At 42.0% G+C, this 24,271-nt stretch overlaps 1 protein-coding gene across 1 annotated transcript in view; it reads right to left on the bottom strand.

The window, feature by feature from the left end:
* The window catches only part of b3gat2 (beta-1,3-glucuronyltransferase 2 (glucuronosyltransferase S)), a 48,023-nt gene extending 31,223 nt beyond the window's left edge, over positions 1–16,800 (bottom strand). The window contains exon 1 of the mRNA XM_084375333.1: positions 15,632–16,800. Within this exon, the coding sequence (XP_084231459.1) occupies positions 15,632–16,165 (534 nt within the window). The 5' untranslated portion in view covers positions 16,166–16,800. The remainder of the gene's footprint in view (positions 1–15,631) is intronic.
* Between the last annotated feature and the right edge of the window lie 7,471 nt (positions 16,801–24,271).

Here is a 24,271-nt window from a genome sequence, read left to right as displayed (position 1 = left end):
GAGAGGAAACAGATCCCAGCTTGGACTGGGACAAGGCTGCTTCTTGTCCCAGTCCAAATGAAATGTACGAAATGGGATCAGACACTGCTGTTCTCACATCTTTGCAGAGACCTGGCTTCACCACAACATCCCGAATCAAGGTGCTGTATGCAGCAGACCATGTTCTGAGCCGATACCATGCAGGACCAGGAGCGGTGGATCTGCGTTTTACGTTTATGTATATATGTATATAAATTACTGTATATATATTCTATGTTTTTGCAGCATGAAGGAACCACATGTACACATTTTCATTTCAGTATCCAGCCCTGCGTTGTATAATGACAAATAGACCTCAGACCTTGAAGCTATCCAATAAACAGCTTTGCATCCAGACAACCCTTCTGAGGCCATACAGAATAATGAATGTGAGAAAGGAAGCTACATTTCCTAACTTGTCTCAACCAGTAAATGAAGTTGATAGTTGAGAATGTTCTAGGTTGAGTTGGTATGTAAGAGCGGACGCTACAGGCAGCTACAGGGTTTTTGCTGAGGACGGTTTGAAGTTTCAGAGGGTGTAAGTGACTGATTTGTGAGAAGAACAGAGTGAATATCTTCAGACGACTTTGTCTCACAGAAATCACATTTATATTCTTCCAGTTTGCAAAAGCAGGCACATTTTGGAAGAAACATAAAGCTATTTTTAGCAGCACATTGAGGAAACATTTTTAATTAACTAATCTGCCAAGTTGCAAGATGTTGATAATGATATTTATCTGCAAAATGCTCACTGATGTTGTTTTCCAACAATATCCGCGCTGGCAATATTAACATCCGCTTGTGCTTCAGGTAAGAGAAATATTGAAGTCTTGTTTGAATATTGTCCAAAGAGACTTCAAGCACATGATGTATTTACTTCATTAACAAGGGCAATCTTTCCATAACATGATGTTAAAAAAAAGACATTACACTTCATTCACTGGGACGAAAAAAATAATTTCCACTGAACATAATCTGGGCAGCAATCATGTTTCCTCCACAATGTAACTGACAAGACAAATTAATAGTAGGAATTTGTGAGATCAAACAAATGGCCAGCAGCAGCAAAAGTGAGAAATGTGAAAGCTGATCCCGGTAAACAGATAAACAGATAGATAAACAGAAAGGGAAAACAGAAAGATAAACAGCCATTAGATTTCACATCGGGAGATGAAGATTTATTGAATTTACCTTCCAGACTTTTGCTGCTCTAAGTAGGAATTATGAGCTACTGTGAGTAGTACCCTGAGTTGGCAGCTGTGACTGCAGCTGCACGATCGTTCCTTTAATGCCTGAAAGCTAACCAGTGAGTTGGTTCTTCTGTTTCTGGCTGCTGCTCAGGTTTTATTTAGCACCAGTTCAGGAGTAAACCAGGAGCTCTCTTAGTCATTGATTTTACTATCAACTCGTGTTTTTTACTGCTAACAAAACCAATTTCAAACAATGAGGACTCATTGTTGGGACATTTTATACCTTTATCTGAGAAGAAAAACACTGCAATGATCTTAGGAGAATATGGAGTCGTAGAGAGAGTCAACGCAACCTCGAATGTAATCCTCCGTGCAGAAAGGCTGCTATTTTGGGACGTGTGTGTGTGTGTGTTTGTTTGTGTGTGTGTGTGTGTGCATGCTTTTTAGTGCTTATTTTTCATTAGAAGTTGAGTAAAAATCCATATTTTTTAAACAACATACAAATAGTTGTTACAGTGGGAAGGAGAGCACACACCCTATCTTTGTAGGCCAAGACACAGCTCTTTGAAATCAATACAGTGTGTTCAACACAGATTGAAACAAAAAGTTGCCTGAAGGAAGGGATTCAAAAGGAAAAACACAAAATGAAGACACGGATACATTAAATTTTTTTACATGTCATACCTGTCATATCACCTTCACCTTCACCTCGGGACAATTTCCAGCCGTGTTTGTGGCAACAGAACCAGTTAGCCAGAACATGATCTTTTCCTAATATTAAGTGAAGTGGTTTCTGAGCCTACACCGAACCAGACCACGAGCAGAGCATTGTCATCAAATTGAAAACTGAACCTAAAGAAGCAACATGAAGGCGTGAAGTTTCAACATATTAATTGTTTGCAGAAACATACACTGCCTACATTTATCCTGGCAACTGGGTTGTTGTAACAATTTTACCCAAAGAACAGTAATAGTGTGAACACAGCTGGCTTTTACACCTGTTCTCAGTCCCAACAGAGTAGGATCCAGGTCTTAAAGAAGCTATGAGTACTACATGTCACTCCAACAGGCCACAGTAATCTAGCTCATATTTGAGAACACAAACAAGTCTCTCAGAAACCACAGAGTTCATCCTTATGATCAGGTTCATCATCAAGAGCCAGCTCTGCAGCTCCCCACAGGGACTCAACTAGGGAAGGAGAAAGAGTAAAGGTTTCTGTGTGAGCTCACAGTGGGATTTTCTAGCGATATTGTATTTTCTTTCTGGTCGAGCTTCATTCGTCGAGGCGAGAAAGCATCTCTCCTCAGGGTGTAAAGATTCTGATGGTCCACACATTCAGTCTTCTTTTCATTGTCTCTGAAGCTGCTACACATTTTAAATCTGAAGAGAGTCGTCTTAGTTTTGTTCACGTTAGGCAAATATTTTCCTCATTGGATACCAATACAATTTGTTCACATTTTAACACTGTGTAGAGATCCCAATGTGCCTTCCCTAAGCTTCTGGTTGAATGGAGTTTTCTCTAAAGGCAAAACTGAAAAGCACATTATGTTCATATCCTGGAATGTGAAGTACTTTTTACTACTTTCTTCTATTTCCAAATGTTACACATAAAAGCTTTTTTTGACAATCATTCCAGACTGATGGGTTTTTCCCCGATTTTCATGTCAAATAATTTTGTATTTATCCTGCTATGACGTGCCAAAATGAGGTTAGGAATACTCCAACCCCACAAAACGCTTTAAATGGGTAAAGAAAAGGCAGGAAGATGAACAGTGGAGCGATGATAGATGTTGTATAGTATATACAGAATAGACAGAAATAAGATAAGAATGGAAAACATATGGTTTGGATCAGAGAACATGTCAACCAACTTCCAGGTGGTGCCAAGACAAGCACTGATACTGAATTACCTGGATGCCAAAACTATCTCCTGGTGTCCTCCATGAATAAGACAGTGACAAAGTCATCAAGACACAGACACACACAAAAGGTGTGGTCACCAAAAGGGTGGGGGATTGTTTGTGGACCGACAGAATGACCTATAAAGCTGCTAAAAATAATATTCATTTCTGTTCTTAAAGGTCCAGTTTGTAAGAAAGTTGTCTCGTTTCCAACTCGTCAAACACTGATGCTTTGGGATGGGGGCCGACCCGACCTACAATCCCAAAGAAGATGTAATTGACAAGTTGGAAATGAGACAACTTTCTTACAAACTGGACATTTAAGGTGGACTTTTAAGTCCTAACGAGGCTAGAATGTATGTGACGAGTCCTGGACGTCAAAGTCAAGTCTTTATCGAGTTTCGTCATGTGACTCAAGTCCAAAAGTCTGCAATTTCATACACCTATGGAGAGTGAAATGGAACAAAATTCATACAAGAAAAATATTTTGTAGAATGTTTCCAGGGAAATATAACTAACTAACAGTCTTCTGCCTCCCCTAATAAGACCGTAAAACAACACACGCTCTCTGCTCTCACTCAGCACACTCACTTCACTCCCTGCTGAATCTTTAGCCCTTTGTTCTGTACTGTACATCAGTGGGCTGTATAGAAGGAGCCACAAGCGGACACTGTCATGCGTTACAAAAGCTCCTGTCTCATTATCAATATGGATATCTTCACCAGAGGGCAGACGCTGCACTGAGATAACAAATAATTCATCTTTGCCGCACATGAAAAATCATTTCAGATGCAGCTGGGTGCACGACAACCTCCAAGTCCTGACAAATTACAGCGCTGGCAGCTCAGTCAGTAAACGCATGCTATTTACAAGTAAACAAAAGAAAAGCTGGGGTGAAAAATACAGTGCTGAGAGGAATCACATTTCATCTGACTCACAGCCAGGACACTCTGTCTGGGAGCACTGAGGCTCAGTCGGGTAATCAACTCTGACTCCCTCCCCTGCAAACAAATAGGTGAGAAGTGAATTGTGTGTACACACAAAGAGACTCTTAATGATGAGGTATATGAAATCCATTATGGATGTTCTCGTTTCCTGCCTCCTGCCCCGGAGAAAGAGCCGTCATTGTGTTGTTGACGCACTGGGACGAGTGTTCGGGTGGCTGGGCCGGGTGTGATTTTAATCAAGCGTATTTTTATCTGTGTGTTATTAATATGCATGGCAGAGGCAATCGGAGAAAGGGAGGGAAGAAATGAGCTGGGAGAAAATGAATGAATCAAATTAGAGAGTCTGGGGACGGGCTATGAAACCGTGATGCAATGGTGCATGATACGTGCACAGGTTGAATGCTTTATGGGTTTATGTGGAAAAAGATGAAAGAGATGGGGGTGCATGCTTATTAAGTGTGTGTGTGCGTGTGTGTGTGGAGTATGAAACGGAGTGATTTCTGTGACAATATCCACAAACGTGCAGAGATGCTGTAATGTCACAGTGTTTCTTTCCAGCAGGGGAACTAGCTGCCTGTGTGCAAACTCGACACATCTTTCAATACCACTGCAAAAAAAATAATACGATATCAATATTTATATAATAATAATTAAAAAATGTGTTTGTTTTTTTTAAAGATCAACCTGCACACAGTGCTGGCACAGAAAAGTCAAGTTGTAATAATGTTAAAGGGATAGTTCAGGTCTTTTGATGTTGGGTTGCATGATGTACTCGCTGATCTCTAGTCAGTGTGTTACCTGCAGTGCATGACCGTCAGCTCTCACCCTGTGTGGAGAAGCAGCGCACAGCACCGGCAGGAAGCAGAGCAGTGTACTGCTGTAAACGGTACCAGCAGCAAGACATATTTCAGCCAGTAAAAAGAAGGTCCACCAAAAGAAATATATATATCCGTTAAAGTGTCACTAAATGTAGAGCATTTTTGCCCCTTTACATACCGTCACACAGCCTCTTCCATTGGCACTACATTCCCTGAACCGAACAACGTGTGTACTACTACGATCAGGCGCAGCTGTGCCTGCTGTGCACTGCACTTTTGCTGTCTGACGGCGGCTCTTTCGGTGGGCCTTCTTTCAGGTGTCTTAAAGACGTCTCACTGCTGGTACCGTTCACAGTGTAACAATGCTCACATCAAAAGACCCGAAATATCCCTTTAACATCTGTGCAGATTTGGGTTGAAAATCTGATTATAGATCTTTCAGTAGATTTTTTTTATAGCTTCGGAACATCTGATATTGTCCAATCTGGATTTTGCATGGTATAAAGAGGTACTGATACTTCTGGCAACCTTAACATTGTGTATGTATTTTTATATGTTGCCAAGACTGAGATGAGAGTAGCAGTTCTCATGTCTACTGCTGCTCTGCCTGTAAGGAAACTAAAACCTGTGTTCACAAACTGTGTCTGGATACCCACAATGTACTGTGGCTGTAGATGCTGAGTTAAAGAACTGGGTACTCCATAAAATCATAACTTGTCATTTTTACCTTTTTGGTTATGTATTAAGGACTTTACACACGAGGAGGGGTTCATGCGATGATTGCAAATATTACACAGCGAGGAAGACACTTTTTTGGAACAAAGTCAATCTTTCTGCACTTGTATCAACTCGTGACAATGTGTGTTGACCTGTTGAATGTTCATGTTTGTCGTCACCCCGTCTTTTATAACAAAAGACGCCAAATTTTGGACAATGTGACATAAGGGACTTGGGATGCGTAGCCTTCAATCCTCCCTGCACAGACATACTATATGTGAGAGATTAATCAATGATATCAGTGATATCCATCTGTGCTCTCTTCAAATCCACCAAACTACATAGATAAAAACAGCAATTTTAGCTCACAGAACATGGGATTTGCTGATCTACCGTGGCCTTGATCTGTTAGTTTGTTGATAACTTAGTGTTTTAACATATCAATATGATACGATATGAACCCAGTGAATACGACCTCCCTACCGAAAGGTGATACACTGTGTAAAGACAGCTTCAAAAGAGTTGGTAGTTTTTCATTTGGTCAGAGTACTGCTAGTTCTTAGCCCTAACACCTCTCTTATAACCATTACAATTCAACAGCACTGTGAGCTAAATCATCTGAAATGATCACACAGTTGAATCAACACCTCTCTGGATTAGTTATAGTTACTTAACCTAAGAAACTGGAAGGCCTTACTACATTGTTTACTCTCGAGGCTAATTTAGGACACACTATAGAAAACGTTGTACAATCTAAGTAGCAGTAGCGACAGGAAGACGGTTAAACCATAGCCAAAGGATGACTGTGAAATAAAGAGTTCCTTCGAGGTTGTGAGTGGGTGGCAAGCTCTCAGCAGAGATCAGACTGATGACAGACCCTGACGCATTGCTGACATAATTAATGTATAATGACTAATCAGACTGGTTCATAATCAGTTCCACAACATTTCACTATTATGGAAAAAATCCCAGAAACTGTGACATGACCAGCTACTTTAGCTGTTGGGAGAATTCTGCAGTGCTGTTTTATCTGTGAAGCTTTAACCGACTTTCCATAAAGATGGGAGTGACTAGATAATGACTGTATTTTCATTTTTTGGTTAACTCATCCTTTAATTATTATGTTGAAATAGTAGACAAACTTCATCAACCGAAAAGTTTAGGGATTAGAAAGCTTCACCACTGTGTCTACAACAAACCCATGAGAACCACTAGCCCACATACTGTGCTGGTCCTAAAGGAAAGAAGATCTCATCAGTGGTTCCTGCCCACACAAGTTCACAGGAAAGGGTTAGTGTAGTTTCGTTATCATTTTTGAAAATGTCTGAGATATCATAGAAGCTCGTCTGTAGACATGAGAAGCTATAAACACGGGTTTTAGAGACACAGCTTCTGTTCAACATAAATGTATGCCACTCGCTGTTACACACAGGGGTGAAACAAGACAAAAGGGGGTTTGATGAGGGAGTAGTGAGTACAGGGAGGGGGTAGTCAAAAAAGGCTGGGAAAATATGCAGCAAGCTGGTGCATAACATCGTCTTACGTTATAACTGGCCCTTTAAAGCCTTCAACCTTTCCGTCACCTTCCTGTCTCCCCCGTCCTTATCCTCCCACCAACCCCACCACGGACAATTTCTCTCGCCAAGGTTCATCTCCTTTATGCTTCGCTACCCTGACATTACAACCCCCCCATCCCCGCTTCTCCCACTACACTATGTAATTATGATAATTGCTCATAGGGGTTTGAGGAAATTGAATTTCCCATTTCGCTCTGGCTCCGTTATCCCAGCAGTTTCTCTTTGTGCCACCCCCCATCGCCCCGCGATTCTCTGCAGGCCTGGAGTCTGCCGCTCGGACTCTTGATCAAATATATCCTTAATGTTTGCTTACGTGTCTTTGGACCATTTCCTCAAAAAATAGAAAGTAATTTAGCTAATTCCCCGACACCGACTGACTGCCCAGTAAGATGAATAACATATGAGAGAAGGGAATATTAGCAGTATGAAAGTATAATTAAAATCCAATTTAATTTCAAAGATGAATTATCAAAAAAATCAAATGGAACAAATTATTCTTAGAGTTTCTGAGCTCTCCAGTTCAGTTGCATTTCAGCACAGCAACGGATTTCCATCACAAATACACAATCTGAAAAGCCATCACACCAAATTTAGAACTAAAAAAAAAAAGCAACGCTAGATCTGCTGTGGCACCATTCGAGGAAGGTGTCCCAGAGTCACACTTCAGCACAGAGCATTTGCCTAAGTACCTGCTCCCTAAAATAGTCGCCGTGACTGCTGCGCAGCTCTCAGGGCCGGGGGAGTTCAATTATTCAAAAAAGGTCTGACGAAAGTCTTGCCTCGCTGACAGGCTGCTGCAGCTGAATCAAACAGCCCTGCCATGCTGCCGTCAGCTGAAAAAGCTTCCATCCCCAGAGTCAGCTTTTCAGGAATGAAGAAGGAGGAAAAGGCACAGCTTAATTTTCCTGATTGCTGGTTTCGCAGCCAAGTTTGATTGGGCTCCTCCATTGTAAAACTGACTGAGCCAGACATAGTTGGGGTCAGCAGTAGTTTTATTGGATAACTCGGGTTTTATTACATTTTGGATCTTACTTTTGTAGTTTTAACTATAATTTCTATTGGTTATGATAAAACACAAGAAACATGAAGCTAGATGATCAGAGTTGAATCGTAAAGCCCTTTATTTGGAGGTAAAGCCAATGAGTGTAATAAATATAAAATGTTGGTAATCAGTGGTAGACTCAGGATGTTTGGGGGGCAGGGGCAAAAAAACCCAAAAGGACGAACTTTGCCTTCAAATGAGCTGTCAGGACTTCAGAAAGGTTGTGATGTCACACCTACACAATGTCACGCCCTCAGCCACGCCCCCCGCACAGCTGTGGTTGCAAAAACACAGACAGAGCTGATCAGTGGGCAGTGCCTGTTCAGGTCTGTGAGATCTAATTAATCGGAGCAGACGGGACTTTTCGGGAGGGTGGCCTTAAAGAGCCTTAAAGGGAGCGTTCAGACAGAGGGTGAAAAGAGGAGCTGCAGCACAGACAATATTAGAAAAATTGTACGTGGTTTTGACAGTAAATCATATAAAGATTTTCTAGTGGACACCCAAAATTAGAAAAACAATGATCATGAAAATGAACATAATATGGGACCTTTAAGAACATCAGACAGTGGCTATATTCACAGACTCCATGCTGATGTACTGTAGATACACTATGAGCATGAGTACAGACTGCGTATGTGTCTTTGAGAGACAGGTACATTTACACCTTTTCAACCTTTTTTGGTTCGAATGCATCTCAAACAATCCCCAGAGATGGTTAGCTTGTATATTAATGGGGTCTAGCTGTCTTGACGTCAGTTTAGTGATGTGGGGAGACTCCCAGATCTCAGAAATGAGTCTGTATTTTTGGTTAATGGACTGCCAAAGTCAAATATTGTTCCCTGTTCATTTCTCCCACAAGAAAACTCCTTCCACTGTGCTATTGAGATATTTCACTAAAACAACCCAAAAGTCATCAACAGAGCCTCATTCACTGTGGCTTAGGGAATTCATAACCCTATTACAATCCCCTCATTCTGGGTGTAAGTGTTGTTTCACTGTCCTCACGAGAATACATTACTAGAAGAAACTACAGCCGGGGTAAGCCTTCCAAAAACTGTATTTGATTGAGAGGTGATATAAAAAGAAATCTGAGAGATTCAAACTTTTATAAACACCAAGTTAATGTGGTCCAAAGTGAGGGAGCCCCCATGAGGGTGGCACACTGAATCTTGAGGGAAAATCAAGAAATCACCATCAGGAAGCAACAGGAAGCAGTGTGTGTGTGTGTGTGTGTGTGTGTGTGTGTGTGTGTGTGTGTGTGTGTGTGTGTGCATCTGTCTCTCTGTGTGTGAGCAATCAAGGTGTAATTGCATGGGTGGCATTCAATGAGCAGCCTTGCGTTTTCTGACACCCTATTGACTACTAGGAGTCGACTCAGCTGGAACGTGTCGCGTGCATAATAAACCATGCCAAAGTGAGACCTGACTAATGTGCGAGAATCAGAAAATACACCCTTTAACTCTAGTCTTAATGCTAAATGCCGTTCCACCTGACTTCTCGCTCTCACTCTGCTGCCAGAGAGAAGGAAGGCCTGTTAAACATTTGCTATGTACCGATGTTTTTTTCATTAGGGGGGAGGGGGACACACTTTGCTCATTACTCTGCGGTGGTTTGGAGCAAAAACTGCCTGGGCAGATACCTTCATGTAATCAACAGCTCAGAGTCGAGCATGAGGCAGATTTTGTCCCAGCTGGGGTTCATCATTTGTTAATTGGGCAACTGCGGGTCAAAAATGACGTACCTTCAGCTCTACAGTAAAAACTAGACTGATAAAATTGGTTTAAATCTAAATATTGAGAAACATTCTTTTTCCTATTTAAATCAACATGGATTTAACCTCCCAAAAGCTGTGATTATCACCTTTGCTCAATGTCTAAATATATTATATCAGTTTGAGTTAATTCTCCTGTACTGTATTCTAGATCTGCTCCTTGTTAAAATTATCTCTGGTCTGCTGAGTCAGTGAGGGCTAAGGAGCAGAATCATGCAAGGAAACATTTCTGGAAGGATAACTGTGGTACATTTACTGTCCAAGAAATTGACTTTTTCAGCTTCTACATATCATTCTGACATAAGTACTGAATGCACAGAGTAATGGCTGCACAGGAAATGACACCAATCTCACTTCCACCATGCTGTTCGGTCTACCACCAGGCTGGATTTTTCACGGAACAACAAAAGACGAAATTACAGCGCCAAGGAAGCGCGTCTGCAATTGCGCAACCAAAACAGGGAGAGGCATTTGTTTTCCCCCGGTCACTTTCCTCCAGGTAACGGTGGAACAACTGAATTAAGTGTGCAAAAGAAAAAGAACCACACTGACAGAGGAGGCAAAGAAGGTGAAGAGGGAGAGTGATAGAAACCGAGGTAAAACAAGAGTGAGCGAACAGGCGTTCACATGACGGAGAGCTCCGGTGTTGAGCCTGCTCCCCCTGCTGATATGTGCTCCACCTTACTAGACCAGTAAGTTACACGACCTGCCTACTTATTAATACAACCAGGTCTTTTCCTGCTTTTTCATAGCACTGACATCACGGTTTCTAGGTCTAATTGGTCTAATACTGTACATTACTCATGTTGTAATCATTCCTCCTCTCTATACTGACCCTGACCCTATCTGAGCCATGGTGGGTGGATTTACATTTGTCACCAGGACACAACACCAGCAACAAACCTACAAACACACCTACCAGGATGAAGACACGCTTGATTTGGCTTCTGGGCCATCCACATTGGCAGCATTTTGTTGTTGTTGTTTGACTACACAGTAAGTGTTTAAGCCACGTTTTTCAATCATCCATTTTAAACGCATCAGCTTCGGTTTTAATCCCATGATGCAGAGCATGTGTAGCAATTTTTTAAACCAGTACCTACAGTATTGGGTATTGTGTTCTGGGTTCAGAGTGCCACCAAACACACGGTGCCTGCAGTACTGTAATGCTTTAAGTCTATTTTCCCCCTCACTGCGCTTTGTGTAGCATAATCTCCATAGGCAGATGTTCAAATTACAAAAATCTTCTTATGTCGGTATTAGCTTTTTTTCTAATGACTGGTCAGGGTTTCATATAACTTGGTGGGCAGGGGACATAAAACAGGATGTGTAACAGGGACTGTTGTTTTTGTTTAGGGTTGCACAATAAGGATTTTTTAAAGCCAATTCTGATAAGTGATAGTGACCTGCTTCTCATGGTTGATGCCAGTAAGATAACGGATAATTCATATTTTTCTGTATTTGTAAAAGAAGTTCATTACCTGTAGTTTATGCACACCTAACAGTAAAAAAGGTAAATTCATGAGAGCAACAAGTTTGTTTCTTCCTCTTCTTCTTCTTCTTCTTTATTGACAGATTGCAAACCAACTTTTAAGCTGGATACCACCACATCTATCAGAATGTGCAGATGTTGTGTTTGTAAAGTCCATGAAAGCAATTTAGCCTCGCATTGTCACCTCTTGTTATTGGCTACAATGATAAATAGATAATAATATAAATTCAGCCATCAGTGGGCCGATAATTGATTGGCCTGATCTGATATACATCCCTAGGGTATTGCTTTGCCGTGACTCTATAGATATGATAGTATTGCATTAAGATGGGTTTGAAAAATCCCGACTTTCCTTGAATGCCAGTTTTACAAAATCATCGCTGGAATTGCAAGAAAAACTCACAAAAGGTTACAATGAGAATTAATATTCCAAAAGGTCACGTTGAAATAATATTTTAGTTGCAGAAACGTGTACTCGTTCATTTTTCCTCCTGAAGTGATATAAGGGTTTTTAATCTGAAGCTGCCACCCACTATAAGCACAGTTACTGCCATCAGTCTAAAGCCTGCAGACAGTTTCTGCAGGTTATTACTGCCGTATGACAGCCTATTATCTCTCTATGACAGGCCATTACCTGCACAGAGGAACTAAGTAATGAAATAGGCAGGAGGACAGAGAGAAGACAGTGTGCTATCAACAAATCAAACACGCTCTATACGATGAGCCACAGGCACACAATCTAACACTGAGAATACGTGTCAGGGTAGTCTCTGCTAGCACACTGGGCTCACAATATAGAGGCTTTTTACCCAAGTGCTGCATTCAGGGTCGCAAAAGATGGATAAGCCGTCGAGAGTCAGCATGTGATTCAAATCAAAGCTGGATTTCTTCGGGCTGAACCAATGTGAATAATTTACTTTGCTGCATTTGGATTGATTGGACAGACCTTTGGGTCATTTGTGTGTAACTTTAGCTAAGCATGATGGGTATGAGCACCAACCCAGACTGCAGTTCATTTTCTGTTTAACCCTTTACATAATTGATTAATCAATTAGTAAAGGACAGAAATGTACGCTGCCAATACTGTGATATCCCATTAATAATTTAAGTAACTGATAAGCAAAACTGTGAAATATTTCCAGCTTGTAAAACATAAGCATTGACTGTTTTTTGTTTTCTTCTTCCTCCTTTGACTAATATTGGGTTTGGACTGTTTGGCTTGACGAAAACAAGCAAATTTAAGACTTACAAGGAGCACCTCCCGCTGTTGTCAAGAATTGTCAGATCAATCAATAGTGGAAATTCATCCATTGCAGCCTTAAACCTATATATTTAGAGCATTTCTCCAGCGGTTACATTGTCTTCTCTGGTGAACAAGACTTCTCTTAGACTCATCAGTCATCAGGCTCCGCTCTCACATGTCCAAACAGACCAAACGGAAAGAAGAAAAGCTGCAGAGCTCAAATACAATGCGTCAAACACACTTAGTGTAAATTCGTCTTCGGTTTACCCTGCTGTTTGAAGAACAGATTTTAGATGCAAGCTGAGATTGCTTTCAAAAGGAAAAGAAAAGAGCCTTTTCATATCAACATGTTGCAATGCAAACATTCATTTTTCATCGTTTTCATTCGTTATAATGCTCAGGTAGAGGACAGCACAACATTTCTGAATGGGTCCATCGTGATCAGAGATCATCATCAGCGCTCGCCAGCCAGTAAATCGTTCAATGAAGAACCTGTGAAATTGAATTTATTTTCCAACTACTGAAATCATTTTTTTCCATTCGGTTTTTACTACATTATTCAGCGCAGAGTTAACAGATAAGTTATAAAAAATGTTGTGCATTCCGAACAATTTATTATTGGAACAAATGATAGCAATTTTAGCTTTCTCTGAATGGCAGTAATCAGAGCAGGCAATCAGCAATCAGAGAAGCATTCATTCAGAGTGTTTGTGCATGTGAAAGTGAGAGGGTTGTTTGGTTGCGTCTGCCGCTACTGTTGGCTCGTCGTTCTTTGTTACCTGGACATTTAGAGCTGCGTGTCTCTAATATCGAGGACGACGGATCTTTAACAGTGATGTGAAAAGAGACACCCATATACGTATGCACATGTGCTTACGGAAACATACTCTCAGACATAAACTTGAGTGTCAGTTTACCGATATGAGAAGTCGATATAGCTGGCATAGCATCTGGCCTGTCGACATACTCAGATTTACAGACGACTGTCGGTCGATATGTTTTTTATCAGTATTTATGTATCAGAAGACTCTGAGTGTCTCAAATTGGTCTACATGCTACATCAGAGGCTTTTACATCCAGATAAGTATACTGATTTAGGGGCATAAAATCATAAAACTAGAAATACTGAAACCATAAAAATGAAAATATGTCTTATAATGATTCAAAAAGTCCAGCATCGCCATCTTACAACTCTCACACACACAACCCTGCTTGTCACATTAATTCAGTGTGGGTGAGTGAATCAGAAGAAATCTGGACAGTGGTGGTGCTGTGATAAAGATTGGAAAGAAGTGGCAGCCCTGGTGAACCGAAACACCCCGAGTGAGCACCAGCACAACCTCGGCCACCATCCATCTCTCTCATCTGTCTTTCTGTCATGTAGTTTTACCAGTTCCACGACTAGAATACATTGGTTTAACAACAGCATCTCGGGTGGAACGAGCGGGTCTTGAAACAAGGTCTGGAGCCTCCCCAGAGTTTTTTTTAGCAACGTTCCGGTGGGATCCCATCAACATGAAGAACTGGTGAATTTCGATGTGATCTCGTATGGGGAATGCTAAACAATGGCTTCTCCTGTGCAGCATAATCGTTCCAGCACGGTACAAACGTATTCAGAAACGGGGAAATAGACCTTTTACCCTCATAGTGTAGATGCTGTAGGAAAAAAGGACCCAAATAGTCAATTTCTATGGCTCTTACCTCTATTATCTCCTGACATGACATCAGTAACTAAATCTATGGGACAATATCCTTTGCAACAGGGTGTGCAGGGATGCATTTAAGATTCATCAGGGCTGTTTGGCAGAGGGCTCCGACACCATTGGGGAAGGATCTAAGTGAATTTGATCAAGTGCTGTTAAATACAATTTTCAGGTACTTTTAATTCATCTGACAGCTACAGTTCATAGTTACTTAACAATTTAACCTTCTTCACATAAAAAGGTGATCAGCACATGAAGATATGAAGCAATACTGTTGGATTAAGCAACCCAACAGTACCTACAGCAGTTAGTGCCATGTACATCGACTGCAACATTTCAATTCTGTTGACTCGTTAATGCTGCAATTATGAATAATTATCTAATGTCATCTAATGATGTAATAACAGGACTCAGAAAGGGGCCATTCAGCATAATGACTGCTTCTGATACTGTAAAGTGAGTCAACAAAAACCTTTGCCAAAAGGCACCAGGTGCCAATTATAAGACAATGGTAGATCCTAAAATGTAGTCTAGCAGCAACACATCAGTACAGTAGCACATGTACACTCATAAAGCCAGTGAGCTGCCTCACTTAAAATCATCTCTTTAAAATTGCAATATAGGGCGTTTTAGGACATTTTCTGTTCATTTCTCAGGTGATAGTGTATGGATCAGGCTGGATCCATGAGTGAGTACAATGTGCAGATCCTATCTGATGAGTTCAATTTATGGGTGATGGAGTTTGATAGTGGTGGAATTAAAGGGGACTTTTTGGGCCTATGCGGAGGTATGCGCTCTACTGAGTGCCAGTTTTAGTTACTTATAGGTTTAAATTTAAATTTGTAAACTAATGTATGTGCTATTTCTGCTTTCAGATGGTACATTGTGTTGCTGTAACCAGCCTTAATGCTGATGATACTTCTGTAATTTTATATTTTTACCATTTGTTCAATGCAAGACTTGTGTGTGATTCATCAGGATTCATCAGGATCTTCTTCCATCATCACTGTTTTAAGCAATAAATCCATGAAGCATCACAATAAACCCCATGCTTCCTCTTGGTTTTCAAATTAAAACACTTTAAATTAAGATATTTTACAAAAAAGTTTAAGAAATACTGATTAGACACACGCCACGAATATCCCCTCGGTCAGCTGTAAAGTGAGGGATATCCGGTAATAACACAGGTGATATATGAAATGTAGGGCTACCTCTTCAAACAGCTCCAGGCTGTACGTGTTGTCGTCATCCGCGAAGAAAACCACCCCGGCGTCCCGCCTGCTCCGGTGCTGCCGGAGCCACGCGAGAGCCACATTCCTCTGTTCCGTGGCGCGTGGCATCCCGGCGCGCTTGAACCTGCGGGGAGTGAACACATGCAGGTGTGTGTACGGCACGCCGCACTTGGCCAGGAAGCGCGCCACCAGCTCCGTGCGCGTCGTCGAGTCCTCCACTACGATCCAGTGGAAGCGGGGCACCTGGCGGAAGGCGTGGGCCAGACGGGTCAGCTCCGCTTTCTGCACCGGACGGGTGTAAGTCGGAGTGATGGCGTAGATGACCGGCAGGGCGGTCTGGTTGTGGGTGCCACCGACCCCCGGCGCGCCGGTCCGGGCCGCCCGCTGCGCCCTGCCGGTCCGAGCGGCTGCTGGAGCCCGGATCGTTCTTTTACTGTCGATATCGATCATGATGATGACAATAAGGACCCAGGGCAGCAGGATGAAGAAGCGGCTGAAAAACACTGATTTCATGGCGAGGCTGAAGTTACCGTGCGCCCTCTCTCTCACTCACTCCATCACACACACCAAATGCACCGACCGCAACTCCAGGAACCCCTTTCCTTTAAATCCTGTGATGTTGCTCCTCACAAACAAACAACAAAAGCAGACCTCTTGAGTCCATTTCAAACTATATCAAGCGCAAAACCTTCCGCTGCGTTCCCCCGTCCCGGCGGGACCGTTTCCCCGGAGTTCCCCTCCTCCTCCACCTCCTCCTCCTCCTCTCTCGGATGGGACTTAAGTGCTTCTTCGTCGTCCTTCCCTCCTCCAGCTCACTCTCTCAAAAGCCCCGTTAAATTCCCATGTTCTGTCGCCCTTCAGTGCCTGTTTCCAGATGAGAAAAACAAGCCGGAGCGGTGTCCCCTGCAGCGGGCGGTGATAACCCACCGATGTGCGCCGCCGTGGAGCATCACTTGGCGAGGACGGAGCGCTGCTCTGAGTCTGAGGATAATAAGGCAGGAGGGGAGGAGCAGGTGCAGAGCAGAGGAGGGGAGACGGGATAGAGGAGAGAACCTGGAGAGAGAGAGAGAGAGAGAGAGAGAGAGGAGGGGAAAAGGGAGAAAGGCCTTGTTATGTTGTGCATCAGAGTCCGCTGAGAATAAACCCAGCTGATGGAGAGAGCACAGAGACAGAGAGGGAGAGAGAGGGCAGCCTGTGCTGCCGGAGCTCTTGCTGTGTTTGTTAAGAATAAATTATGAAATCAGAAACAGGGAGGATTTGATCTGAGCTGTCTCGGGACATGGAGACCTCCGGGGGTCTCTACACTGATAAGACTAGAAAAATTAATTTTCAGAAATACAGCATAACTAATGCAAACGTGCCTTTCACTCCCATCTCTCCTTACACACTGTTATCCCAAACTCAAGGCAATGACTCAAACTTACATCTTGTAAAAATGTCAGGACAAAGTGATGAGAGATAATCATGATATGTCGGCTGTGTGGAGAGACTTCATGTGAGGTCCAGATTAACCGGCAAGCATTTTGGTTAGTTGGATGTTCACATTTCTGAACAGAAATTGAAAACATAGTTTAAGCTTCTTTACGGATTGTGAAGATTTGTTTTCTTTCCCTTGATTGCGTATTTTGAGGTCTTGGATGCACAAAACAGGCTACCAGAGGATGGCACCTTGGGTTTTAGGTAATTATGATGGCCTTTTGTCACTACTGTCAGATGAAATGACTAATGGAACGACTGGAATGGGACTGAATAGACTGCATACCTTCACCAAGGCCCAAAAGAGCTCTGTATCACTCTCAATTTTAAACCACCCATTACTGCTTAATTATAATTTAAGCTCAACCAACCGAGAGTACAACAAAACAATGCAGACAGTATCATCATCTCCAACGTGTCGTGGCAGACTAATAGATAGGATCCACATCGAATTGTACTCATTCACAGATATCAGCCACTTAAACATGGCTGGGTTTTTTTCTTTCATCAAGATCTAAGCCTAATTTACCAGAGAAATAAAAGAAAATGTTGAAAAATGCCCGATGTCGTAATGTTAAAGAAGAATCTGCACCAAAAGTTAATGGGGTATATTCTGGGCTGAGCCCCATCTTCAATCCAGGTTTTGTGGAAATGTGTTCAGCAGTTTTTATGCAATCCTGCTGACAAACCAACCAACAAACACAAATGGACAACCTCTTTGGCAGAAGTAATCATCGGATTAAGGAAAATAATAATTGAGTGTATCCCCGGGCTACTTTATGCTGATCTGAAGACAGATCAATGTGAAGAAAGGCTGCAAACAACAATCTAAAGATGGATCAATCTATCTAAAACTAGCTTTACTGTAAATTATATTAATATTAGTAGTAGTAGTAGTAGTAGTCATAAGGAGGGGACCCAGCTGGCACCAGACGTCAATGTCACATCAGAAAGATGTTGGACTCTTGACATTGGAATGACAGACGTTGAATTTTGGTAACTTAATACCATAACTTGAAACCAACCAAATATCAACGTCTAACGATGTTCAATACTGAGTCAGTGGTATGGATCCTAAATCTACAGGCTACCAGGACGTCCAGTGCTCACATGATTTAAATACAAAGAAAAATGCAAAGAAATAACTGCTTCCAGCCTGTCAACTGTTTTGCTCTAATATGACAGTAAACTGAATGTTCTTGGGTTTCGAGGTGTTGTTTGGACAAAGCGAGCACTTGATGGCTTCACCTTGAGCTGTAGGAACCTGCATTCCTCACTATTTTCTAACATTTTATATAAACAAAATAAATGTGACTGCTTTAATTAAAACTAGAGTGAGTCAGGGTCGCGTTTCTTAAACTACACACACACTGACAGAGTTCAATGGAGTAAAATAAAGGAAAAGTGGTAACATGTTACCGACCAAATCTTGCGTCTTTTTGACTTCACGATGACCAAACTTGACACAGCTGCCATCCGCAAAGGCACAAATAATATAAAGAAAATAGCTGATGATATAGGCTCTCTCTTCCCTTGTGTCATGAAAGCGGCAGGGATGACGTATTTCTGTAGGCTAAGCCGGAAGTTAGCATCACCCTAGTTCTCCTTGATAAAAGGCCCAGGGGGTTTTTCAATTGGATTTTGATTAATTATAGAAAATAAACTCTGTGGCAAACAAGTTTATGATACTTAAACATTTCTTTCAGCAAGATCCTCCATAAGGAACACCACTTATATGTTTTTAACAGTTCGCAACTAAAGTCCGCCTGCCATGTTCGACATGATGAAGTTTGATACTCTGTTACCTCAAGCTTGTGTTAACCACAGACCTTATTTCAGGCATTTAACAAAACACCCATTCACAAATCCCATCAACTATGAGGCAAGAGATCCAGAAGGGAATAAAACGCTAACTCACTTCCAGGTTTTAGGACTCTTTGCTGCAACACTCTATTATCACCCACACTCTTCAAGGTCACAGATACCAAACAGCTGACTTCCCAGATGGGGTTCATCTGAACAGAATTGGATCAAAAGTCTGTGGTCTATCGTGAATCCGTTCAGGGGTCTTTGATGCAGATAAGTGCGCAGCTCCTGGCTTACTGGTGTTCTCCACTTCAGCCGAGAAGCTAATCATTGATGGGTAATTATGCACACAACACGGATCAAGGGATCTGTCGAGAGGCAAGAGAAGAGAAATCACTGAACCACACTAATAGAGTTGGTTCACACCAAACTAATTGCAGGCAAACAAGCTCATAATTTCACAGGATGAAAGCACCTTTGATTGTTTGGATAAGGTAGCAGCTAAGGGAATGCTGAGGGTGAGGGTGGGCGGTACTAACCACCGGTTGTTTTTACCGCTATGTTCGGCACCTTGAAACTTATCGAATGCATTGTCCCCAAACAAAATGACTCTTAGAGGCTTAATCAATCGCATGCTCAGTGATTTGGGTGAAAATCAGGTAATGGGCTCACTCAGTGGTAAATCACTTTAAAGAGAGTGATGTGATGATAGCGAGTGATTTAACAGGCTCTATTCCGATATTAAATGGCCCTGCTTTATCAGCCGTGATTGCACATTCTTCCATCTGTTCATACACAATGAGCAATTTGGAAATTAAGAGGACTCGTCAAGCAAAATGTAATTTGAAATGAGATCATTTTGATTAAAATTGCTTCAGATATTATTAGTAGCACAGCAGGGACACGGAGGAGGAACAGCATTTTTATTTTATGTACAGGACTTTGAAAACAAGATCTAAAGGGGGCTGTTCAAAGACATGGAAATGTACACGGGATAATCAAGCGTTTGGAAACTTGATTTGTAGCAACCTTGTTTATTTTTCAAATTTGCTTGGGTGGAACATGTTGAGAGTAAGAAGTCATAGGTTAATTTAACCATTTTCTGCCAAGGCACAATAAAAATCAGTCCAGTGTCAAGCCGTGACTCCTGTCTTGATCCATCAAGCTTTGTAAAAATCTCCCATCTCCTCCCCCTGTCATGCTGTCAGACCTGTCAATCACATGTCAAGCTGCCTTGTCACTCACCTGTCTCCACATTATAAATGCTATTTTATCTGTAGCAAGCATTTGTGCCTGTCTAAGTATGTAAGTGACAGAAAACTGAAGGGACAGTTGGGCCAAAAATAGACACCTTTAAATATACATTATTGTAACTTTCTGTCACTCAACCAGTCCTGCAGCAGATACAATTCGTACTGTTCTGTTATGCAAAAGAGCAGCTTTCCAACAAATTACCTCAGTATCTTGTTAAGTCTCTCAGCTAAGGAATCAAGTCATATTTTTTAATAACAGAAGCTTTGTCGGATGATAAATGCAGATTTTTCAGGGTTAGAACTGCTTTTGAGACTGAATTAAACCTCAACGGGCGGAAAAACGGTTTGTAAAATTAGACGTGGGCCCTGAGAAAAGCAAAGGATAAAAGACGAGCTAGCTTATATAATGAGGACACACTCTGGTGCTAATAACTCAAACCATGAAATGTAGTCAAACCTTTATTCTATGCTATATTCGTACCCCCAGATGATTTCCTCGCGTTTCCCTGTGTTCCCAGCGCTCCCCTGTCTGCGTCTCTTTGTTTATGTCTCGTCTGTGTTTGAGTGAGGGCGTGGTCGCCCTTCCTCTTCCTGGCTCTCTCTCTGCTCATCACACACACCTGCCTGAAATCAGCCCGTCACCCCTCCCAGTCTGCACACCTGCCTCTCATCAGCTCGTCCCCTTCAGTACATCTACCTCCGGCTCCTCAAGCGCTCTTCGTCAGATTGTTATTTCACCCCTGCCGTAGTTGCAGTTCAAGGCCAATCTAGTTTTTTGTCTCAGAGATTATTCTCGCTGTGTTTCATGTTACTAACTTGTCTCTCCATGTCCCAGGATCATCACTCAGCTGCCAACCACCTCCAAGCCTGCATGCTATCCCTGCCAGCCACGCATCCCTCCAGGCTCACGCCCAGCCACAGTCCTCCATTATCCTCCCTCGCCCTGCAGGTGCTGGATCTGATTCCCCGCCATTATCCTCTTATCCAGATCCCTCTTTACAATAAACCAGTGATTGAATGTAACTAAGTAGATTTACTCAAATACAACAATCAAGTGCAGTCTAGAGGCACTTGCATTTTACTTTCTGCTACTTTATTCTTCCACTCCGGAACAATTTAGAGGCAAATATTGAACTTTTTAATCTACATTTAATTCATAACTTTAGTTAGTAGTTATTTTGCAAATTGCAGGTTACCTCAGAGCTAAAGTAGCGCATCCACGGGGTTATGTGCTGCATCTTCTCCTCTACTCTCTCTACACCCCGACTGCACACCAACCCCACAGCACAATTTTCATCTTTACATTTGCGGATGACACTGTGATCTCACATGGACGGTGCACCTAACCTCTCTGGTAAATCAGCGGCTCCACTTCCTGAGGACACTGCGGAGAGCCAACCTGTCCCAGCTGCTGTGCCTCTATTGCTGCTCTGTAGAGAGCGTACTCACCTACGGCACCCTGGTGCGGTATGCTAGCTGCACTGCAGCTGATAGAAAGGCACTTCAGAGAGTCATTAAAACAGCACAACAAATCAGCAGCACACAGTTACCTTCACTTGAGGACATATACAGAACCTCTGTCTGCGCCAGGCCACTAACATAATCAAGGGCTCATCTCACACAGGAAATCACCTCTTCACTCTGCTGCCCTCTGGAAGGCACCACAGGTCTATTGAGACCCACACCTCCAGATTTCAAAGAACTGAACTCTGCCAAAAACTGGCTATGAGCAATACTCCCCTGTGCAATTTTTTTATATTTTATTTTTATTAAATATCTGGTGCAACGCTGTATATCTGGTTAGGTGCAATAATGTGCTGCTGAGTTCTTATCAAGACGAGTGCAATATATATTTATTACTGTTCTTACACTTGCTAGAGTTGCACTGAAATTTCGTTGTAAACTGTGCAGTGACAATAAAGTTTGGAGTTGTTTCTATGCATTATATTTTGTATCAGCCTTTGTACGTTTATAATGCCCCACTGTGCACTAGCTACTTGCTAGCTTTGTCAGACAGCTTGCTTGCAACCAGGCTTTAAAAAAATAAAAATAAATAAATAAAAGCTGCCTATAGAAATGCAATTAATGAGTAAGGCTCCATAGAGTTGAGGCAAACTGAAGAGTCAGATGGCAAATTCTCTGCGGGTTTGTCACAAAGAGCAACACCGTTCACTCTACATACCATTGATTCAGTGCTAATATAAAAATATTGATTAGTGCAGTGTTAACTTCATTTGCTGTTTGGCCAGTTTTCAAGCTTTTGCCTCAACCTGTACTCTAAAAAAATCTTTGGAGGTTTATATCAGCCAGTGTGTGTTATTTCTTTCCATTTCTACCTGCAGAGCTCTGAGGAATGTTTGTACAGCTAAAACTCCAATCTGCTCAGCATTACCTGAACACTTCGTCAAAGTGTGATAGCAGTTGGTGCAGTTTGAAAAAAAAAAACCACACAGTCCATTATTCCTCCACCCTTGTAAATGTACACACCAGTCCTGGAACAACTCTCTACATCTGGCTATTAAAAGCATCACCGCTACACAAGCTGGTCCCAGTAAAGTCAACCATGATGACGTTCCAGCACTATTACCTTTGACACAGACTTGAGTCAGCTGCCTGTCATCAGTGTAGGGTTGGATATGTACATGCTGTTGATTTGACCCTGAAGGCTTCGCTATAGTGACATGATGTCAAATGTCAGGATGTCGGTGTGATTGGGGGCTGCCAGGACCCTGCAGTGTGCTGACACACAGAGATGTGGAGGGCTGAGGCTCTGTGTGTTAGTGGGATGTGCTGCTGGAAGACAGAGATGAGTCTGTCCACAGAGAAGAGGAAGACCACCATCAAGGTCAGACTAGAGGACACAATGTAGGACTGTATATTACATATACATTTCTATATTGCTGTTTGTCATATCTGTTGTCCAATTGGTCCAATTGGTCAATACTACATTGTATCCTGAAGTAGTACACTCACTACTTAAGGCTGGTAGGACGCACTACTCACAGTTTCTACTATGGTAATATGTCATTGTTCAGCATTTTAGCAGCAGCTTCAATTTTGTAACACTGAGCACAATTAAGTTATTTGTCAGAAAATATTGGGGGAACAGTGTGGCTCATCAACATTGTCAGAGAAAGACTCCAAAATATACTAAATGTCATAAAAATTACCAAAAATACACTTTTTCCATCTATTTTCAATGGACAGGCTTAAGAATCACTTCTGTCCTAATATGGATATGAATTACTATTAATATTAAGCAATTATCAGGAGTGTTAATGTCTCAATCTTCATGCTTTTTGGTACACAAATTGTAGATATTGGCATACATGTTCAAATTTCCAATATTATTACTGTAGGCAGGATGACAGACTGGAGCGTAGACAACAAGACGGAAAGAGAATCTGTCAATGCCAAGCGTTCGGATACAGAAATGACAGAGAAGAGGAGATGAGTGTGTTCACATGTGTATGTGCGTGCACAGTATGAAGGAGGCAGAGCAACTGAATAACCCTGAGGGTACCTCACTGTCATTTCTTCACATACAGCTGAGACAGATGATGGAAGATGGAAGGTATAAAGGAGTAAGTGAAAGCATCGCCTGTAGGGAAACTTAAAGAAAAAAGAATGAATGAATGAAAAGAAGGAAGTAAGACAGGAAGATGGAGAAAGAACAAATGAATGAAGAAAGAAAAGAGCAGGAAGAGGGGAGGGGAGCAGGGCTAAAAGATTGATGTTTACTGGTGGAGAAACATCCTGCAGTGTTTGGAGTTAGACCAGCTGCTGAAATGCCACGACCAACTAACTGGAGCACAGCGGCTCCAGTGTGCACATAAATCACGGCTGAAAATGCAATTATATGATAATTCACAGTACAATTCAATTCAAGGGGACAATTCAAATCCGCTCAAAAATGGCAAACCGATCACAACACATTTGTCAGCACTATTAGCATAGAAATAAGTTTCTGTCCAGCACTTCTTCAGATTGGGGGGGGTTGACTCGATACATTCTGCACCGGGATGAGAGGCGCCGCTTGACATTTGAATGCATCAGCAGCACCAAAAAAGTCAAGAGCTTAATA

This window comes from Pagrus pagrus, assembly GCF_965226575.1.
Source record: "Pagrus pagrus genome assembly, chromosome: 15".
NCBI lineage: Eukaryota > Metazoa > Chordata > Actinopteri > Spariformes > Sparidae > Pagrus > Pagrus pagrus.
Note: the sequence above shows the minus strand (reverse complement) of the source record. Positions and strands in the feature narration are given on the sequence as shown.